Raw genomic sequence first — 23,384 nt, 5'->3', positions numbered from 1 at the left:
GATACCAATAATGCAGGAAACATTCGGATTAAACACGTAATTAATTTCTAAATCATTAATGTAAGAATGGAATATAACCGCGTCAAAAGCGTCAAGCATCTTTAAGGTGCTGACAGTGAAGTCCAGATCGGGTGTGACTGTCGTGTATGCGTGTGAATGCGAATCTGACCGCGCGGTCAACAAAGTACACAATTTTCAAACTGAACAAAATGTTTCTATATCAGGCAAAAAGAAAAAAATACATATATAAAGAGTGGTTGGTAACTGGTGGTACAAGCGGAAAGGGGGTGATTCTACGCGAAAAAAGAAGTCGAGAATATAGAATAAAAATTTTTCGTTTGAGGCTTTGTTTTCGAGAAAATCGACTTTGAATTTTCGCTCGGTACGCGTGCACTTTATCACGTCTCGTTATAACGGATCTCACTGTAGATCGTTGTCTCGATGGAAAAATTGAAAAAAAAAAAAAGAATTAAAAAAAAAATGTTCATTCTATATTTTCGACTTGATTTTTCGTGTAGAATCACCCCCTCTCCGCTTGTACCGCCAGTTACCAACCACCCTGTATACCACATTTACATTGTCGTACTAATTGCATCTAGTAGCAGTGAGGATCTATCATATATATATGTCGGAGGTGAAAAGACACCGAAGCTATCCCTTCGGAACTTTGGGAAAATCCCTTAACATTATAATATAGATTCCAATCGTAACCGTAATTAAGCAATTGTCATAAAATCCGATTGTATTTGTTCGAGATTTATCATAGTGAGCTTGGGCTCGAGGCCAATCAGTCGCCGAATAAAGGGATGAACGCTTTGTCTAACAAAGGTATAGGGTAATAGTATAGTTCTCCAGAAAAAGAAATTAAGAATTAAGAAGAAATAGTTGTACATAAACAGACCCTATTCTTCAGGTAAGATGATTACCAGATGTTGACGCATTTCCCACTAGCAACTTTCCCTCAAGCTAGTGTCACGACTGGCATACTTCAAATCCGATGGACTGACGATGGAGATAAAGATGTGGCGGCACTCAGCGACAATGTATATCGCTGAAGTGCCTAATGAACCATCAACATCCCAACGGTCCTTCGACCGAAGGTTCTAGAAGAATCAGCACGTGGCAACGGTCTCGAACACCTAGCAAATGCATGGACGGTGGGGATGTTGAGGGATGACAAAAGAAAGTAATCGGATCCGATCGAAAGTCAAATTGTAAGAGCTTCTGTCTTGAAAAGTCACGCCTAGAGTTCGGAAGTGGATTGTAAAGTGGATTGTTGTTAGAAAAATAAAGTTTCTTTTTTTATTTTTCACTTCAAATTTCTTTTTTTTATTTTCTTTTTGTTATTTACGTGACATTTTGGCGATCCTGCCAGGATAGTGAAAAGTGTTTGTTCGGAAACCAAAAGACATTCATCATCTATGGATGATAGAATTATTTGGGACTACGGTCATCCGCAACAACAAAGTAACTATCACGGACCAAGTGAAGTGACAATAAAAGGTAAACTGGATTCCTTTGTACGTTACCGTGAAAGAAAATTTAGCTTCAGTAGCCAAGACTCGTCTTCGTCTGAAAATAGTAAAATCAGCGCAATAATGTGTAAGGCAAAGGAATCTCAAACTTCAACCTCAACTGACCCAATGTTGCGAGCAATATGGGACAGTATTCAGAAACAGAACGAGAACATTGCCCTTTTACGAGAGGAAATGTTACGTGTGTCTATGCAAAATGACGAAGAGAATAGACACAGGACAGCAGAAATCAAGAATCTCGGGAAAACCGTCGCAGCGCTACGGACTGGGTTCGAATCCCCTACGACCGATGACTTTGCTTCCATTATCACCGAAGACAATGAAAGTGCATCGACAGCAATCAATCGCTCCGGGAATATGGCAAAAGCACGCAAACTGTCGGGGTTAGCAGCTCCAGACATCCCACCTGTCCACCTCGACATCGAACAATCCGAGGTGGAAGAAAGAGGCTATTTTCCGCCCGCTCCTCCCACTCTACGAGCTAAGGATGCAATACACTACATCCCAACGCTCAACGGAGATGATGATGTAGGAGTTGAAGACTTCATCAAAGAAGTGAGAAGTATGAAGGGTCGCTGTATGGAGCAAGATCTATTGCTAAAAGCAATAAAAGTGGAAAAGATCGTGGGGAAAGCAGCCCAAAGTATTCGCAACATTCCTATTGAGTGTTACAGTGATCTGTACGACGCACTGAGAAATAATTTAGCAGCACAAGTGACTTCGGATGAGTACCAAGAACAATTGCGAGAGTTGAGACAGGGGAGCGAGGAATCAGTGCAATGTTTTAATATTCGGTTTAGAAGAATACTCAACCGTTTGCTGTACGCAGTAACCAATGAGTACCCACAACCACTGACACGTAAAATTATGACCGAAGAAATCACGAAGAAGACTGTTCGTGTGTACCTAATGGGACTCAGACGCGACATAGGGCGAATACTATTAAGCAGTGAACCCTTGAATCTTGCGGAAGCTGAAAAAAAGGCAGCCGATGTAGAACGCTACTTGCGAGAAGAACGACAACCTAATTGGTCATGTAATCGCTTACCTTTCGCTAGTAATCGCCCCAACAACCAGCTAATGCAGGTAAGACGATCTAATGTACCATCAAGATCGCCTAACACGCCAGTAGCTGAGAAACCTGCTACATTTAACCAAATAGAAAATAGACCACCTGCTGAACGCGCGCAGATCAAGTGCTTCAAGTGCGGAAAACTGGGACATATTGCCAACAAGTGTCAAAATTTTCTACCACCGAGCCAGCGCGATCGACCACCCGCAAGGATTCAGGCAGTCCAGAAAAGGGACGAAATACAGGAAACAACATCGAACCAGGAGATGGACGAACCGTACGAGACATACGAGTCAACATCGCCACAGGAAGACTACTCGCAATATTTTTGTCAACCCGAACCGAAGAGCGAGTATTTCTGGTCGACACAGGAGCAGGGATAAACCTGGTGAAACGTAACAACACTGTCAACGCGATACAAATAGGGCTTAAACAAAAATTTTCTATGGGACGAGACAAATACGAAACTAACGAATACGTAACGAAACGAATTTTTGGACAAAATCACATTTTTCACATAGTACCGAACAATTTCCCTATTATCGAAGACGGAATCATTGGGCTACCGTGTTTAGAGAAGTATAATTATTCAATATCCAACGACAAAATCCGATTAAACGACAAAACCATTTTATTTCAGAAACCAATACATTTGACTCCTGGAGAAAACAGAGTTCAAACAATCTATTTGGAAGGCAAACCAACTAAAGTATGTTTTATCAACACTGGTGAGCAAAACATTGAAATTTCTAGCAATATTCAAAATTCTCATGACTTTTCTAACGTATCAAAACTAAAAAGCCTAGTGAGAACAGATCACATTGAAAAACCAATCCGTGAATCCATCGAAAAGATTATTCTCCATTATATCGACATCTTTAATTTAGAAACCGATCTTTTGCCCTGTACTAATTTAACTCAGCACACAATTTCGTTAACCAAAGACAAAATTATTAACACACGATCGTATAGACCACCGGAATGTCACCGTGACGAGATTTCGCGACAAATAGGAGACATGTTGAAGAAAAATATTATAGAAGAATCCGAATCCCCTTATAACTCTCCGGTATGGGTAGTTCCGAAAAAATTAGATGCCTCAGGAAAACAGAAATGGAGGATAGTTATCGATTTCAGGAAACTAAATGAACTCACGGAACAAGATGCTTACTCTTTACCTGATATAGACGACATATTAACACAACTAGGAAACGCAAAATTCTCTTCGGCACTTGATTTATCCTCAGGATTCCATCAAGTTCCAATGAACGAGAAATCTAAAAAATATACCGCTTTTTCGACACCGCAAGGGCATTTTCAGTTCAATCGAATGCCATTCGGACCTAAAAACGCACCCGCTACCTTTCAAAGATTAATGGACAGAGCCTTAACTGGACTTGTAGGAAAACACTGCTTTGTTTATTTGGACGACATAGTGATATTCGGAAAAACGATTCAAGAACATAACGAAAACCTCGCGATAGTATTTCAGAGACTCAGGGAATTAGGACTTAAATTGCAACCGGACAAATGTGAATTCGTAAAACCGGAACTAGAATACTTAGGCCATGTAGTTTCATCCGAAGGAGTTAAACCAAACCCCAAGAAATTAGACGCTGTAAAAAACTTTCGATTACCCCGCAATGCCACGGACGTGAAGTCATTCTTAGGTTTAGCAGGTTATTATCGCAAATTCATTCGAAACTTTTCCAAAATCGCGAAGAGCCTTACAGACTTAACAAAAAAGGACACACCATTCCATTGGACTGACAAACACCAGACGAGCTTTGATACTTTAAAGGACAAACTCTGTAATTTCCCAATATTAGCTTATCCAGACTTTAACAAAACCTTTACCTTAACTACCGACACAAGTAACGAAGGACTAGGAGCAATACTGTCACAGGACGGTCGTCCTTGTTGTTACATTTCAAGAACACTGAATCCACCCGAACGAAACTATACCACGACGGAAAAATAACTTTTAGCCATCGTATGGGCCGTGAAAAGATTAAAATAATACTTGTTAGGACGACGCTTCATTATTCGAACCGACCACCAAGCTCTTAAGTGGCTACACAATTGCAAAGACCCTTCTAGCAGACTGATTCGTTGGAGACTTAAACTCGAAGAATATGACTATGAAATCGAATATACAAAGGGTAAAGATAACACAGCTGCAGACTCTTTATCTAGAGTTCACGCGGTAGCTCGCGACGAAGTAGTTAACCTCGACCTAGTAATTGATCACACTAATTCATTCAACGCATGGAAAGACAACAACGAGAATCCGAAACTCTTAGAAATTAAACCGAATGACCAAACATTTTACCAATTAACTCGAAACGACTTAGGAGAATACGACGAGACACTTTGGATTAAAAGACTTTACAAAATTCTTAAAGATATGACAAAAATCGGCATAGGAAATAACGATTTCACTGAATTAGAGAAAACGCAGATTAAACTCATGCTAATATATTTTAACGACACGTACAAGAAAATTACTTATGCGCCTAATCCCATCTTAAAACTAGACGAAAACGAAATACTACAAGCAATAAAGGAAAACCATAACGACACCGTAGGACATTTAGGGATACAAAAAACGTATCAACGGATCAAGGATAAATTCAAAATTTCCGGACTTTTAGAAAGAGTAGAAAACTTCGTGAAAACATGCGACACATGTCAAAAGGAGAAACTAACGCGTATCAGACCCAAAGAATCCCCACAAATCTCGGACACGCCACTTAACCCTAACGACAAAATCGCTATGGACATCATAGGACCGATGACGAAAACCAAACGCGGAAACCAATACATACTTTCAATTCACGATGAACTTACGAAATATCTGATACTAGTTCTCCTTAAAACGCAACGAACTGAATCCATAATTAACGCGCTCATTGAACACTATATTTACATATTTTCGGCACCAAAAACGATCCTAACAGACCAGGGACAAAATTTTGTTAGCGATTTAATGACGAAATTTGAAGAAGCTTTTAAAATCAAACACGTCAAGACAACTTCATTTCACTCACAGAGTAACGGATCCCTCGAAAGAACACATGCCTCAGTTAAAGATTTAATTCGTACTGCATTACACGACAATGACAAAGAATGGGACGAAGTACTTAATTTCATTTGTTTAGGGTACAACACCGCGAAACATGAAGGAACAGGATTCTCTCCCTTTGAATTGACCTTTGGGCGAAAAGCTAACTTACCTTCCGCAATATCCAAATTCCCCACACTTACCTATGATGATATGTACTCACTTTGGCAAAAACAGTTGAATAAATATTGGGAAACAGCTCACAAAACACTTATTGAGAATAAGCAACGGTACAAGCGAGACCAAGAAAGAAAGATTGTTAAAACTCAGACCGTGTTTAGGAAAGGAGACTTTGTTTTAATTCACAACGACCATAAAAGAGATAAGTTGGACATTGAATGGTTAGGACCCTACAGGATTAACGATGTGAAAACTCCTTATCACATTATTTCTATCGACAATGCTAAGAAAAAGATACATGGTAACCGATTGAAAGCGTACTTTTTTCAGGATAATACTGACCCTAGCACTAGTAATAATACTCCTAATCAGTTGCCTTAAATTCACGGGATAGGAATTACGCTTTGTAAACAAACCCAACCAATTCACGATCAAAAACTACAACCTGATTTGAAATTATTAGCTTCTCGAACACTATCAAATATTGTAAAATTGCTATATTTAAGATAAACGAAATAACTTTTGTACCATTACATGCAGAAAATCAATTCATAGCGATCCCTGAGAAAAAAAGGGTGTAAACATATCCTTCGATCTACATATAAATAATTCCATTCTACTACGATCTTAGAGGACCAAGATCAATCTAACCAGGGGGGTATGTCACGACCGGCATACTTCAAATCCGATGGACTGACGATGGAGATAAAGATGTGGCGGCACTCAGCAACAATGTATGTATGTATGTAAGTGCCTAATGAACCATCAACATCCCAACCCTCCACCAACATCCCTCCACCGAAGGTTCTAGAAGAAACAGCACGTGGCAACGGTCGCGAACGCCTAGCAAATGCATGGACGGTGGGGATGTTGAGGGATGACAAAAGAAAGTAATCGGATCCGATCGAAAGTCAAATTGTAAGAGCTTCAGTCTTGGAAAGTCACGCCTAGAGTTCGGAAGTGGATTGTAAAGTGGATTGTTGTTAGAAAAATAAAGTTTCTTTTTTTATTTTTCACTACAAATCTCTTTTTTTTTATTTCTTTTTCTTATTTTACGTGACGCCAGCATCTAACCACCAACATGGAAATTGACCAATTAACAGCGTTAATTTCCCTCACTTTCCGAACGAAGACTTTTCTCCACGAATCCGATGATGTCGTGCCCTTAGAGACACCCCATCGTAGTTTTCCTCTGCAGCGTCACCGTGACGGAGAGACACTCTTTCGCGAACAGTCTCGTCAATGAGTTAAGTGACGTCTTTGCGATCCGTGAATATTTCACCTGTTAACATATAGTCTAACTTAGACTTTGACGAAAGTTTTAAATTCGAAATCCCGTTGACCGCGGATTCGTTATCGAACCTGAGGTCATTGCCGTTAGTGTTACGAGTGCCGAATCGCCGCAGTTAATTGTTAAATCGCTACGCCGTCAAAGCGCAACACCGACGTGCCTAATGTGTCAGCGATATCCTCACGCTTCTTCCTCCGAATTCGCGGCCATTCGCGCCAACCGCCGCGGTACATCTAATGAACGTACGCTAGTGGGGATATCGATGGTCAATGACGCGAACTATCCGTTCGATTTATAGAGCAAAAGGACAGTCTGTCTCGAACTGTCAAATAAACAAATCCTCAATGCCATTGCGTGGCAAACGTGCCGATCGAACCCTTGGTGTTAATTGTTAATTGTTAGTTGTTAATTGTTACCAGTTATTTGTCATATCATATCTGTTAATTGTTATTTGTTGACTCTGTCTGTTAAATCGTTTGTTAATAAATTGTTGTTCGTTAAACATCATGAGTAGTTCCTTGAATGCACTATCAGCTACCAAACACCTCAATTTAAATACTATCACTATTCAGGTTATCACAGGCATCAAGTCCTGTAACCGTGATATATGACAAATAATCAATATTTATTTCCTATAAAAAGTGAAAAGTGCTGTATATATTTTTTTGTATCCAATACCAATAATGCAGGAAACATTCGGATTAAACACGTAATTAATTTCTAAATCATTAATGTAAGAATGGAATATAACCGCGTCAAAAGCGTCAAGCATCTTTAAGGTGCTGACAGTGAAGTCCAGATCGGGTGTGACTGTCGTGTATGCGTGTGAATGCGAATCTGACCGCGCGGTCAACAAAGAACACAATTTTCAAACTGAACAAAATGTTTCTATATCAGGCAAAAAAAAAAAAAAATACATATATAAAGAGTGGTTGGTAACTGGTGGTACAAGCGGAAAGGGGGTGATTCTACGCGAAAAAAAGAAGTCGAAAATATAGAATAAAAATTTTTCGTTTGAGGCTTTGTTTTCGAGAAAATCGACTTTGAATTTTCGCTCGGTACGCGTGCACTTTATCACGTCTCGTTATAACGGATCTCACTGTAGATCGTTGTCTCGATGGAAAAATTGAAAAAAAAAAAAAGAATTAAAAAAAAAATGTTCATTCTATATTTTCGACTTGATTTTTCGTGTAGAATCACCCCCTCTCCGCTTGTACCGCCAGTTACCAACCACCCTGTATACCACATTTACATTGTCGTACTAATTGCATCTAGTAGCAGTGAGGATCTATCATATATATATGTCGGAGGTGAAAAGACACCGAAGCTATCCCTTCGGAACTTTGGGAAAATCCCTTAACATTATAATATAGATTCCAATCGTAACCGTAATTAAGCAATTGTCGTCATAAAATCCGATTGTATTTGTTCGAGATTTACGATAGTGAGCTTGGGCTCGGGGCGAGAACCAGTCGCCGAACGTAGCCGCAATAAAGGGATGAACGCTTTGTCTAACAAAGGTATAGGGTAATAGTATAGCTCTCCATAAAAAGAAATTAAGAATTAAGAAGAAATAGTTGTAGGGGCACTCGACAGTAAACATTCTAACGGGTTCTGTCCGGTGGCTCGCCATAAACAGACCCTATTCTTCAGGTAAGATGATTACCAGATGTTGACGCATTTCCCACTAGCAACTTTCCCTCAAGCTAGCATCTAACCACCAATATGGAAATTGACCAATTAACAGCGTTAATTTCCCTCACTTTCCGAACGAAGACTTTTCTCCACGAATCCGATGATGTCGTGCCCTTAGACACACCCCATCGTAGTTTTCCTCTGCAGCGTCACCGTGACGGAGTGTCACTCTTTCACGAACAGTCTCGTCAACAAGTTAAGTGACGTCTTTGCGATCCGTGAATATTTCACTTGTTAACATATAGTCTAACTTAGACTTTGACGAAAGTTTTAAATTCGAAATCCCGTTGACCGCGGATTCGTTATCGAACCTGAGGTCATTGCCGTTAGTGTTAATTGTTAAATCGGTTGTATCCATACTTGTGTTAAAAAACTCTATCTTTATTGTATCACCATGATGGCTAATGCCAGTGGAGATTCATCAAGCGTCCACAACCCTAATCCCAACGCCAACCCGACATCGGAAGTGGAATCAGTGCCGGTAATAGCAGTGCAAGAACATATGAACATCATGCGCGAGTTAATTGAGACGCTGGTGCTGGAACCGAGTGCGAAACCTATAAATCTAGTGCTACCATGTTTTGACCCTGAAATCGCGGGCGCCGATCCAGCCGCATGGTGCGCAGCTGCTAATCTGCTTATGAAGGACAACCCTTTACAAGACAGCGCGCTAGTTTCTGCTTTAAAAAATGCTCTAAAGGGTTCTGCAGCGCATTGGTTTACGCAGATAGTGAACGGCGAAGAGATTACCTGGCCGATGTTTAAGGAACTTTTTACTACGCGTTTTGGTGGTAAAGATACAGCAGCCTCGACGCTAATGAGTATATGCATTGAACAACCGCAGAAAGACGAAGACATGGCAGCTTACGCCATTCGTCTCCGCTCCCTCCTGAAGGTGAAGTGGCAAGATGTAACTATGGCGGAAGTAATCAACGCTATCAATTTTCGTCAAGTGAGCGCACAAGATCAGCACATTGAACAAATAGCACTTGAAACGGATATCAAGACCGAAGACCCTTTTCCTATAAAAAAGTCCTGGAAGAAATTAAGTATATCCTCAATGGTTAATTGCTTCAAGAGTCGTGGGGAGGACCATATCGGTCCCTATTGTCCGTCCCTGCGGAGGACAAACCATGACTTCGATGACGAACGTCGAGTCTACTCCTGCGTAGTGGAGTTCCCAACTGGTACGTTAAGTCACCTGGGTGAGTTCTACCCATTTTATTTCGATTCTGGAGCCGAATGCTCATTAATTAAACGTTCCCTGTCCTCGAATTTTTGTGGCAAACAAACGACTGATATAGTAGTAATACGAGGAATAGCAAATACTCGTGTTAAAAGTACGTGTCAGCTATTGTCCACTGTATGTATTAACGGATATATATTGGACATAACTTTCCACATAGTTGATGATAAGTATTTAAAATACGATATCATGATTGGCCATGAAATTTTCAATCAAGGTTTTGGCGTAAATATTACGCGAAACAGCCTCGTTATTTATAAAACAAAGACAATTAGTGAGTGTAGCAAAACCGCGGAAGACGAGGTCAATATTATCGAGGTCGATACAGATATAATCGGTAACGATAAAAGTCGATTAATTTCTATTCTGAATGAGTTTAAAGATTCGTTCATTGCGGATTTCCCATGTACTCGCGTAAGTACGGGCCAATTAGAAATAAATTTAATCGATTCTAACATCACCGTCCGAAGAAATCCTTACAACTTTAGCAAGGAAGAGCGGAGAATAATGCATGAAAAGATAGAGGAACTAATTACAGCAAAAATCATAAGGCCTAGTAGGTCACCATTCGCGAGCCCTATGTTACTCGTGAAGAAACAGGACGGCTCAGACAGATTGTGTGTCGATTTTCGGGAGCTAAATAGGAATACGGTCACAGATCAGTACCCTTTCCCTCTTAAAATTAGTTTGATTAGGAGGCTGAAAAATGCGAGATACTTTACTAGCCTAGACATGGCCGGCGGGTTTCACCAAATTCCCATTCATCCTAATTCGATGCAGTATACAGCGTTCGTTACGCCCGACGGACATTATGAGTACATGGTGATGCCGTTTGGATTGAAAAATGCACCGTCCGTTCTTCAGAGGGCCATCCTCAATGCCTTAGGCGACCTCGTTTATTCATACGTTGTTGTTTACTCTGATGATGTCCTAATCATTGCCGACTCGATAGATCAAGCTTTAGAAAGATTGGATACTGTATTAAATATACTTGTTAAAACTGGATTTTCTTTTAATTTTTCTAAATGCTCTTTTTTAAAGACGTCGGTATCCTGTTTGGGATATATAATTCATAACGGAAGCGTTTGTCAAAACCCGGGTAAAATACAAGCCTTGCGTTCTTTACCCCCACCAACGACAACCAGAGAGCTTAGGCAGTTCATAGGTTTAGCCTGTTACTTTCGAAAATTCATTTTTAAATATGCACATTTAATGCGTCCCCTGTATGCACTTGCACATGCTCCAAGTAAAAAAATAGTTGCTTGGATGTATATGCATGAAATAATAAGACAAAGGGTAATTTCCATCCTGACTAATGCGCCGGTGTTAATTACGTTCGACCCCTATTACCCGATCGAACTACATACCGATGCTAGTGCGAAGGGGTATGGTGCCATTTTGATGCATAAAGTTGAAGACATAAATAGGGTAATAGAATACTATAGTAAAAGAACTACCCTTGAGGAATCTAAGTATTCGCCCTATGAATTAGAGACCTTGGCAGTTGTAAACGCCGTAAAACATTTTCGGCACTATCTACGTGGACGAAAATTTCTTGTCGTCACTGATTGTAAGTCCCTGGCGGCAAGCATTAATAAAATATATTTAAATAACAGAGTTCACAGGTGGTGGGCTTACCTACAAACTTTTACCTTTCACATTCAGCATCGAAAAGGTAAATATATGGAACACGCAGACTTCTTTTCGCGGAACCCCGTAGACTGAGATCACCTGTTAACATATAGTCTAACTTAGACTTTGACGAAAGTTTTAAATTCGAAATCCCGTTGACCGCGGATTCGTTATCGAACCTGAGGTCATTGCCGTTAGTGTTACGAGTGCCGAATCGCCGCAGTTAATTGTTAAATCGCTACGCCGTCAAAGCGCAACACCGACGTGCCTAATGTGTCAGCGATATCCTCACGCTTCTTCCGCCGAATTCGCGGCCATTCGCGCCAACCGCCGCGGTACATCTAATGAACGTACGCTAGTGGGGATGTCGATGGTCAATGACGCGAACTATCCGTTCGATTTATAGAGCAAAAGGACAGTCTGTCTCGAACTGTCAAATGAACAAATCCTCAATGCCATTGCGTGGCAAACGTGCCGATCGAACCCTTGATGTTAATTGTTAATTGTTAGTTGTTAATTGTTACCAGTTATTTGTCATATCATATCTGTTAATTGTTATTTGTTGACTCTGTCTGTTAAATCGTTTGTTAATAAATTGTTGTTCGTTAAACATCATGAGTAGTTCCTTGAATGCACTATCAGCTACCAAACACCTCAATTTAAACACTATCACTATTCAGGTTATCACAGGCATCAAGTCCTGTAACCGTGATATATGACAAATAATCAATATTTATTTCCTATAAAAAGTGAAAAGTGCTGTATATATTTTTTTGTATCCGATACCAATAATGCAGGAAACATTCGGATTAAACACGTAATTAATTTCTAAATCATTAATGTAAGAATGGAATATAACCGCGTCAAAAGCGTCAAGCATCTTTAAGGTGCTGACAGTGAAGTCCAGATCGGGTGTGACTGTCGTGTATGCGTGTGAATGCGAATCTGACCGCGCGGTCAACAAAGAACACAATTTTCAAACTGAACAAAATGTTTCTATATCAGGCAAAAAAAAAAAAAATACATATATAAAGAGTGGTTGGTAACTGGTGGTACAAGCGGAAAGGGGGTGATTCTACGCGAAAAAAGAAGTCGAAAATATAGAATAAAAATTTTTCGTTTGAGGCTTTGTTTTCGAGAAAATCGACTTTGAATTTTCGCTCGGTACGCGTGCACTTTATCACGTCTCGTTATAACGGATCTCACTGTAGATCGTTGTCTCGATGGAAAAATTGAAAAAAAAAAAAGAATTAAAAAAAAAATGTTCATTCTATATTTTCGACTTGATTTTTCGTGTAGAATCACCCCCTCTCCGCTTGTACCGCCAGTTACCAACCACCCTGTATACCACATTTACATTGTCGTACTAATTGCATCTAGTAGCAGTGAGGATCTATCATATATATATGTCGGAGGTGAAAAGACACCGAAGCTATCCCTTCGGAACTTTGGGAAAATCCCTTAACATTATAATATAGATTCCAATCGTAACCGTAATTAAGCAATTGTCGTCATAAAATCCGATTGTATTTGTTCGAGATTTATCATAGTGAGCTTGGGCTCGAGGCCAATCAGTCGCCGAATAAAGGGATGAACGCTTTGTCTAACAAAGGTATAGGGTAATAGTATAGTTCTCCAGAAAAAGAAATTAAGAATTAAGAAGAAATAGTTGTACATAAACAGACCCTATTCTTCAGGTAAGATGATTACCAGATGTTGACGCATTTCCCACTAGCAACTTTCCCTCAAGCTAGTGTCACGACTGGCATACTTCAAATCCGATGGACTGACGATGGAGATAAAGATGTGGCGGCACTCAGCGACAATGTATATCGCTGAAGTGCCTAATGAACCATCAACATCCCAACGGTCCTTCGACCGAAGGTTCTAGAAGAAACAGCACGTGGCAACGGTCTCGAACACCTAGCAAATGCATGGACGGTGGGGATGTTGAGGGATGACAAAAGAAAGTAATCGGATCCGATCGAAAGTCAAATTGTAAGAGCTTCTGTCTTGAAAAGTCACGCCTAGAGTTCGGAAGTGGATTGTAAAGTGGATTGTTGTTAGAAAAATAAAGTTTCTTTTTTTATTTTTCACTACAAATCTCTTTTTTTTTATTTCTTTTTGTTATTTTACGTGACGCCAGCATCTAACCACCAACATGGAAATTGACCAATTAACAGCGTTAATTTCCCTCACTTTCCGAACGAAGACTTTTCTCCACGAATCCGATGATGTCGTGCCCTTTGAGACACCCCATCGTAGTTTTCCTCTGCAGCGTCACCGTGACGGAGAGACACTCTTTCGCGAACAGTCTCGTCAATGAGTTAAGTGACGTCTTTGCGATCCGTGAATATTTCACCTGTTAACATATAGTCTAACTTAGACTTTGACGAAAGTTTTAAATTCGAAATCCCGTTGACCGCGGATTCGTTATCGAACCTGAGGTCATTGCCGTTAGTGTTACGAGTGCCGAATCGCCGCAGTTAATTGTTAAATCGCTACGCCGTCAAAGCGCAACACCGACGTGCCTAATGTGTCAGCGATATCCTCACGCTTCTTCCGCCGAATTCGCGGCCATTCGCGCCAACCGCCGCGGTACATCTAATGAACGTACGCTAGTGGGGATATCGATGGTCAATGACGCGAACTATCCGTTCGATTTATAGAGCAAAAGGACAGTCTGTCTCGAACTGTCAAATGAACAAATCCTCAATGCCATTGCGTGGCAAACGTGCCGATCGAACCCTTGATGTTAATTGTTAATTGTTAGTTGTTAATTGTTACCAGTTATTTGTCATATCATATCTGTTAATTGTTATTTGTTGACTCTGTCTGTTAAATCGTTTGTTAATAAATTGTTGTTCGTTAAACATCATGAGTAGTTCCTTGAATGCACTATCAGCTACCAAACACCTCAATTTAAACACTATCACTATTCAGGTTATCACAGGCATCAAGTCCTGTAACCGTGATATATGACAAATAATCAATATTTATTTCCTATAAAAAGTGAAAAGTGCTGTATGTATTTTTTTGTATCCGATACCAATAATGCAGGAAACATTCGGATTAAACACGTAATTAATTTCTAAATCATTAATGTAAGAATGGAATATAACCGCGTCAAAAGCGTCAAGCATCTTTAAGGTGCTGACAGTGAAGTCCAGATCGGGTGTGACTGTCGTGTATGCGTGTGAATGCGAATCTGACCGCGCGGTCAACAAAGTACACAATTTTCAAACTGAACAAAATGTTTCTATATCAGGCAAAAAGAAAAAAATACATATATAAAGAGTGGTTGGTAACTGGTGGTACAAGCGGAAAGGGGGTGATTCTACGCGAAAAAAGAAGTCGAGAATATAGAATAAAAATTTTTCGTTTGAGGCTTTGTTTTCGAGAAAATCGACTTTGAATTTTCGCTCGGTACGCGTGCACTTTATCACGTCTCGTTATAACGGATCTCACTGTAGATCGTTGTCTCGATGGAAAAATTGAAAAAAAAAAAAAGAATTAAAAAAAAAATGTTCATTCTATATTTTCGACTTGATTTTTCGTGTAGAATCACCCCCTCTCCGCTTGTACCGCCAGTTACCAACCACCCTGTATACCACATTTACATTGTCGTACTAATTGCATCTAGTAGCAGTGAGGATCTATCATATATATATGTCGGAGGTGAAAAGACACCGAAGCTATCCCTTCGGAACTTTGGGAAAATCCCTTAACATTATAATATAGATTCCAATCGTAACCGTAATTAAGCAATTGTCATAAAATCCGATTGTATTTGTTCGAGATTTATCATAGTGAGCTTGGGCTCGAGGCCAATCAGTCGCCGAATAAAGGGATGAACGCTTTGTCTAACAAAGGTATAGGGTAATAGTATAGTTCTCCAGAAAAAGAAATTAAGAATTAAGAAGAAATAGTTGTACATAAACAGACCCTATTCTTCAGGTAAGATGATTACCAGATGTTGACGCATTTCCCACTAGCAACTTTCCCTCAAGCTAGTGTCACGACTGGCATACTTCAAATCCGATGGACTGACGATGGAGATAAAGATGTGGCGGCACTCAGCGACAATGTATATCGCTGAAGTGCCTAATGAACCATCAACATCCCAACGGTCCTTCGACCGAAGGTTCTAGAAGAATCAGCACGTGGCAACGGTCTCGAACACCTAGCAAATGCATGGACGGTGGGGATGTTGAGGGATGACAAAAGAAAGTAATCGGATCCGATCGAAAGTCAAATTGTAAGAGCTTCTGTCTTGAAAAGTCACGCCTAGAGTTCGGAAGTGGATTGTAAAGTGGATTGTTGTTAGAAAAATAAAGTTTCTTTTTTTATTTTTCACTTCAAATTTCTTTTTTTTATTTTCTTTTTGTTATTTACGTGACATTTTGGCGATCCTGCCAGGATAGTGAAAAGTGTTTGTTCGGAAACCAAAAGACATTCATCATCTATGGATGATAGAATTATTTGGGACTACGGTCATCCGCAACAACAAAGTAACTATCACGGACCAAGTGAAGTGACAATAAAAGGTAAACTGGATTCCTTTGTACGTTACCGTGAAAGAAAATTTAGCTTCAGTAGCCAAGACTCGTCTTCGTCTGAAAATAGTAAAATCAGCGCAATAATGTGTAAGGCAAAGGAATCTCAAACTTCAACCTCAACTGACCCAATGTTGCGAGCAATATGGGACAGTATTCAGAAACAGAACGAGAACATTGCCCTTTTACGAGAGGAAATGTTACGTGTGTCTATGCAAAATGACGAAGAGAATAGACACAGGACAGCAGAAATCAAGAATCTCGGGAAAACCGTCGCAGCGCTACGGACTGGGTTCGAATCCCCTACGACCGATGACTTTGCTTCCATTATCACCGAAGACAATGAAAGTGCATCGACAGCAATCAATCGCTCCGGGAATATGGCAAAAGCACGCAAACTGTCGGGGTTAGCAGCTCCAGACATCCCACCTGTCCACCTCGACATCGAACAATCCGAGGTGGAAGAAAGAGGCTATTTTCCGCCCGCTCCTCCCACTCTACGAGCTAAGGATGCAATACACTACATCCCAACGCTCAACGGAGATGATGATGTAGGAGTTGAAGACTTCATCAAAGAAGTGAGAAGTATGAAGGGTCGCTGTATGGAGCAAGATCTATTGCTAAAAGCAATAAAAGTGGAAAAGATCGTGGGGAAAGCAGCCCAAAGTATTCGCAACATTCCTATTGAGTGTTACAGTGATCTGTACGACGCACTGAGAAATAATTTAGCAGCACAAGTGACTTCGGATGAGTACCAAGAACAATTGCGAGAGTTGAGACAGGGGAGCGAGGAATCAGTGCAATGTTTTAATATTCGGTTTAGAAGAATACTCAACCGTTTGCTGTACGCAGTAACCAATGAGTACCCACAACCACTGACACGTAAAATTATGACCGAAGAAATCACGAAGAAGACTGTTCGTGTGTACCTAATGGGACTCAGACGCGACATAGGGCGAATACTATTAAGCAGTGAACCCTTGAATCTTGCGGAAGCTGAAAAAAAGGCAGCCGATGTAGAACGCTACTTGCGAGAAGAACGACAACCTAATTGGTCATGTAATCGCTTACCTTTCGCTAGTAATCGCCCCAACAACCAGCTAATGCAGGTAAGACGATCTAATGTACCATCAAGATCGCCTAACACGCCAGTAGCTGAGAAACCTGCTACATTTAACCAAATAGAAAATAGACCACCTGCTGAACGCGCGCAGATCAAGTGCTTCAAGTGCGGAAAACTGGGACATATTGCCAACAAGTGTCAAAATTTTCTACCACCGAGCCAGCGCGATCGACCACCCGCAAGGATTCAGGCAGTCCAGAAAAGGGACGAAATACAGGAAACAACATCGAACCAGGAGATGGACGAACCGTACGAGACATACGAGTCAACATCGCCACAGGAAGACTACTCGCAATATTTTTGTCAACCCGAACCGAAGAGCGAGTATTTCTGGTCGACACAGGAGCAGGGATAAACCTGGTGAAACGTAACAACACTGTCAACGCGATACAAATAGGGCTTAAACAAAAATTTTCTATGGGACGAGACAAATACGAAACTAACGAATACGTAACGAAACGAATTTTTGGACAAAATCACATTTTTCACATAGTACCGAACAATTTCCCTATTATCGAAGACGGAATCATTGGGCTACCGTGTTTAGAGAAGTATAATTATTCAATATCCAACGACAAAATCCGATTAAACGACAAAACCATTTTATTTCAGAAACCAATACATTTGACTCCTGGAGAAAACAGAGTTCAAACAATCTATTTGGAAGGCAAACCAACTAAAGTATGTTTTATCAACACTGGTGAGCAAAACATTGAAATTTCTAGCAATATTCAAAATTCTCATGACTTTTCTAACGTATCAAAACTAAAAAGCCTAGTGAGAACAGATCACATTGAAAAACCAATCCGTGAATCCATCGAAAAGATTATTCTCCATTATATCGACATCTTTAATTTAGAAACCGATCTTTTGCCCTGTACTAATTTAACTCAGCACACAATTTCGTTAACCAAAGACAAAATTATTAACACACGATCGTATAGACCACCGGAATGTCACCGTGACGAGATTTCGCGACAAATAGGAGACATGTTGAAGAAAAATATTATAGAAGAATCCGAATCCCCTTATAACTCTCCGGTATGGGTAGTTCCGAAAAAATTAGATGCCTCAGGAAAACAGAAATGGAGGATAGTTATCGATTTCAGGAAACTAAATGAACTCACGGAACAAGATGCTTACTCTTTACCTGATATAGACGACATATTAACACAACTAGGAAACGCAAAATTCTCTTCGGCACTTGATTTATCCTCAGGATTCCATCAAGTTCCAATGAACGAGAAATCTAAAAAATATACCGCTTTTTCGACACCGCAAGGGCATTTTCAGTTCAATCGAATGCCATTCGGACCTAAAAACGCACCCGCTACCTTTCAAAGATTAATGGACAGAGCCTTAACTGGACTTGTAGGAAAACACTGCTTTGTTTATTTGGACGACATAGTGATATTCGGAAAAACGATTCAAGAACATAACGAAAACCTCGCGATAGTATTTCAGAGACTCAGGGAATTAGGACTTAAATTGCAACCGGACAAATGTGAATTCGTAAAACCGGAACTAGAATACTTAGGCCATGTAGTTTCATCCGAAGGAGTTAAACCAAACCCCAAGAAATTAGACGCTGTAAAAAACTTTCGATTACCCCGCAATGCCACGGACGTGAAGTCATTCTTAGGTTTAGCAGGTTATTATCGCAAATTCATTCGAAACTTTTCCAAAATCGCGAAGAGCCTTACAGACTTAACAAAAAAGGACACACCATTCCATTGGACTGACAAACACCAGACGAGCTTTGATACTTTAAAGGACAAACTCTGTAATTTCCCAATATTAGCTTATCCAGACTTTAACAAAACCTTTACCTTAACTACCGACACAAGTAACGAAGGACTAGGAGCAATACTGTCACAGGACGGTCGTCCTTGTTGTTACATTTCAAGAACACTGAATCCACCCGAACGAAACTATACCACGACGGAAAAATAACTTTTAGCCATCGTATGGGCCGTGAAAAGATTAAAATAATACTTGTTAGGACGACGCTTCATTATTCGAACCGACCACCAAGCTCTTAAGTGGCTACACAATTGCAAAGACCCTTCTAGCAGACTGATTCGTTGGAGACTTAAACTCGAAGAATATGACTATGAAATCGAATATACAAAGGGTAAAGATAACACAGCTGCAGACTCTTTATCTAGAGTTCACGCGGTAGCTCGCGACGAAGTAGTTAACCTCGACCTAGTAATTGATCACACTAATTCATTCAACGCATGGAAAGACAACAACGAGAATCCGAAACTCTTAGAAATTAAACCGAATGACCAAACATTTTACCAATTAACTCGAAACGACTTAGGAGAATACGACGAGACACTTTGGATTAGAAGACTTTACAAAATTCTTAAAGATATGACAAAAATCGGCATAGGAAATAACGATTTCACTGAATTAGAGAAAACGCAGATTAAACTCATGCTAATATATTTTAACGACACGTACAAGAAAATTACTTATGCGCCTAATCCCATCTTAAAACTAGACGAAAACGAAATACTACAAGCAATAAAGGAAAACCATAACGACACCGTAGGACATTTAGGGATACAAAAAACGTATCAACGGATCAAGGATAAATTCAAAATTTCCGGACTTTTAGAAAGAGTAGAAAACTTCGTGAAAACATGCGACACATGTCAAAAGGAGAAACTAACGCGTATCAGACCCAAAGAATCCCCACAAATCTCGGACACGCCACTTAACCCTAACGACAAAATCGCTATGGACATCATAGGACCGATGACGAAAACCAAACGCGGAAACCAATACATACTTTCAATTCACGATGAACTTACGAAATATCTGATACTAGTTCTCCTTAAAACGCAACGAACTGAATCCATAATTAACGCGCTCATTGAACACTATATTTACATATTTTCGGCACCAAAAACGATCCTAACAGACCAGGGACAAAATTTTGTTAGCGATTTAATGACGAAATTTGAAGAAGCTTTTAAAATCAAACACGTCAAGACAACTTCATTTCACTCACAGAGTAACGGATCCCTCGAAAGAACACATGCCTCAGTTAAAGATTTAATTCGTACTGCATTACACGACAATGACAAAGAATGGGACGAAGTACTTAATTTCATTTGTTTAGGGTACAACACCGCGAAACATGAAGGAACAGGATTCTCTCCCTTTGAATTGACCTTTGGGCGAAAAGCTAACTTACCTTCCGCAATATCCAAATTCCCCACACTTACCTATGATGATATGTACTCACTTTGGCAAAAACAGTTGAATAAATATTGGGAAACAGCTCACAAAACACTTATTGAGAATAAGCAACGGTACAAGCGAGACCAAGAAAGAAAGATTGTTAAAACTCAGACCGTGTTTAGGAAAGGAGACTTTGTTTTAATTCACAACGACCATAAAAGAGATAAGTTGGACATTGAATGGTTAGGACCCTACAGGATTAACGATGTGAAAACTCCTTATCACATTATTTCTATCGACAATGCTAAGAAAAAGATACATGGTAACCGATTGAAAGCGTACTTTTTTCAGGATAATACTGACCCTAGCACTAGTAATAATACTCCTAATCAGTTGCCTTAAATTCACGGGATAGGAATTACGCTTTGTAAACAAACCCAACCAATTCACGATCAAAAACTACAACCTGATTTGAAATTATTAGCTTCTCGAACACTATCAAATATTGTAAAATTGCTATATTTAAGATAAACGAAATAACTTTTGTACCATTACATGCAGAAAATCAATTCATAGCGATCCCTGAGAAAAAAAGGGTGTAAACATATCCTTCGATCTACATATAAATAATTCCATTCTACTACGATCTTAGAGGACCAAGATCAATCTAACCAGGGGGGTATGTCACGACCGGCATACTTCAAATCCGATGGACTGACGATGGAGATAAAGATGTGGCGGCACTCAGCAACAATGTATGTATGTATGTAAGTGCCTAATGAACCATCAACATCCCAACCCTCCACCAACATCCCTCCACCGAAGGTTCTAGAAGAAACAGCACGTGGCAACGGTCGCGAACGCCTAGCAAATGCATGGACGGTGGGGATGTTGAGGGATGACAAAAGAAAGTAATCGGATCCGATCGAAAGTCAAATTGTAAGAGCTTCAGTCTTGGAAAGTCACGCCTAGAGTTCGGAAGTGGATTGTAAAGTGGATTGTTGTTAGAAAAATAAAGTTTCTTTTTTTATTTTTCACTACAAATCTCTTTTTTTTTATTTCTTTTTCTTATTTTACGTGACGCCAGCATCTAACCACCAACATGGAAATTGACCAATTAACAGCGTTAATTTCCCTCACTTTCCGAACGAAGACTTTTCTCCACGAATCCGATGATGTCGTGCCCTTAGAGACACCCCATCGTAGTTTTCCTCTGCAGCGTCACCGTGACGGAGAGACACTCTTTCGCGAACAGTCTCGTCAATGAGTTAAGTGACGTCTTTGCGATCCGTGAATATTTCACCTGTTAACATATAGTCTAACTTAGACTTTGACGAAAGTTTTAAATTCGAAATCCCGTTGACCGCGGATTCGTTATCGAACCTGAGGTCATTGCCGTTAGTGTTACGAGTGCCGAATCGCCGCAGTTAATTGTTAAATCGCTACGCCGTCAAAGCGCAACACCGACGTGCCTAATGTGTCAGCGATATCCTCACGCTTCTTCCTCCGAATTCGCGGCCATTCGCGCCAACCGCCGCGGTACATCTAATGAACGTACGCTAGTGGGGATATCGATGGTCAATGACGCGAACTATCCGTTCGATTTATAGAGCAAAAGGACAGTCTGTCTCGAACTGTCAAATAAACAAATCCTCAATGCCATTGCGTGGCAAACGTGCCGATCGAACCCTTGGTGTTAATTGTTAATTGTTAGTTGTTAATTGTTACCAGTTATTTGTCATATCATATCTGTTAATTGTTATTTGTTGACTCTGTCTGTTAAATCGTTTGTTAATAAATTGTTGTTCGTTAAACATCATGAGTAGTTCCTTGAATGCACTATCAGCTACCAAACACCTCAATTTAAATACTATCACTATTCAGGTTATCACAGGCATCAAGTCCTGTAACCGTGATATATGACAAATAATCAATATTTATTTCCTATAAAAAGTGAAAAGTGCTGTATATATTTTTTTGTATCCAATACCAATAATGCAGGAAACATTCGGATTAAACACGTAATTAATTTCTAAATCATTAATGTAAGAATGGAATATAACCGCGTCAAAAGCGTCAAGCATCTTTAAGGTGCTGACAGTGAAGTCCAGATCGGGTGTGACTGTCGTGTATGCGTGTGAATGCGAATCTGACCGCGCGGTCAACAAAGAACACAATTTTCAAACTGAACAAAATGTTTCTATATCAGGCAAAAAAAAAAAAAAATACATATATAAAGAGTGGTTGGTAACTGGTGGTACAAGCGGAAAGGGGGTGATTCTACGCGAAAAAAAGAAGTCGAAAATATAGAATAAAAATTTTTCGTTTGAGGCTTTGTTTTCGAGAAAATCGACTTTGAATTTTCGCTCGGTACGCGTGCACTTTATCACGTCTCGTTATAACGGATCTCACTGTAGATCGTTGTCTCGATGGAAAAATTGAAAAAAAAAAAAAGAATTAAAAAAAAAATGTTCATTCTATATTTTCGACTTGATTTTTCGTGTAGAATCACCCCCTCTCCGCTTGTACCGCCAGTTACCAACCACCCTGTATACCACATTTACATTGTCGTACTAATTGCATCTAGTAGCAGTGAGGATCTATCATATATATATGTCGGAGGTGAAAAGACACCGAAGCTATCCCTTCGGAACTTTGGGAAAATCCCTTAACATTATAATATAGATTCCAATCGTAACCGTAATTAAGCAATTGTCGTCATAAAATCCGATTGTATTTGTTCGAGATTTACGATAGTGAGCTTGGGCTCGGGGCGAGAACCAGTCGCCGAACGT

General features: G+C 39.9%; 3 protein-coding genes across 3 annotated transcripts in view; all 3 read left to right on the top strand.

Annotated features, from left to right (window-relative positions):
* The window catches only part of LOC138184168 (uncharacterized), a 353,608-nt gene that overhangs the window by 251,945 nt on the left and 78,279 nt on the right, over positions 1 to 23,384 (top strand). The gene's annotated exons all lie outside the window — the stretch shown is intronic.
* Positions 1,464 to 6,583, top strand: LOC138179021 (uncharacterized). Its single transcript, XM_069111431.1, has 3 exons — positions 1,464 to 1,503; positions 1,608 to 2,995; positions 6,483 to 6,583. The coding sequence occupies exon 2, from the start codon at positions 1,644 to 1,646 to the stop codon at positions 2,988 to 2,990; it is 1,347 nt and encodes a 448-aa protein (XP_068967532.1). The 5' UTR covers positions 1,464 to 1,503; positions 1,608 to 1,643; the 3' UTR covers positions 2,991 to 2,995; positions 6,483 to 6,583.
* LOC138179012 (uncharacterized) lies at positions 16,223 to 21,342 on the top strand. The gene is made up of 3 exons (XM_069111418.1): positions 16,223 to 16,262; positions 16,367 to 17,754; positions 21,242 to 21,342. The coding sequence occupies exon 2, from the start codon at positions 16,403 to 16,405 to the stop codon at positions 17,747 to 17,749; it is 1,347 nt and encodes a 448-aa protein (XP_068967519.1). The 5' UTR covers positions 16,223 to 16,262; positions 16,367 to 16,402; the 3' UTR covers positions 17,750 to 17,754; positions 21,242 to 21,342.

Source organism: Bombus flavifrons, chromosome 1 (genome assembly GCF_040668555.2).
Source record: "Bombus flavifrons isolate JBK064 chromosome 1, iyBomFlav1_principal, whole genome shotgun sequence".
Lineage (NCBI taxonomy): Eukaryota > Metazoa > Arthropoda > Insecta > Hymenoptera > Apidae > Bombus > Bombus flavifrons.
The sequence above is the reverse complement of the archived record's forward strand: the minus strand, read 5'-3'. Positions and strand labels throughout refer to the sequence as shown.

Coding starts and splice junctions, on each gene's coding strand:
- LOC138179021 (XM_069111431.1), top strand. CDS start 1,644: ATGTTGCGAGCAATATGGGACAGTATTCAGAAACAGAACGAGAACATT.
- LOC138179012 (XM_069111418.1), top strand. CDS start 16,403: ATGTTGCGAGCAATATGGGACAGTATTCAGAAACAGAACGAGAACATT.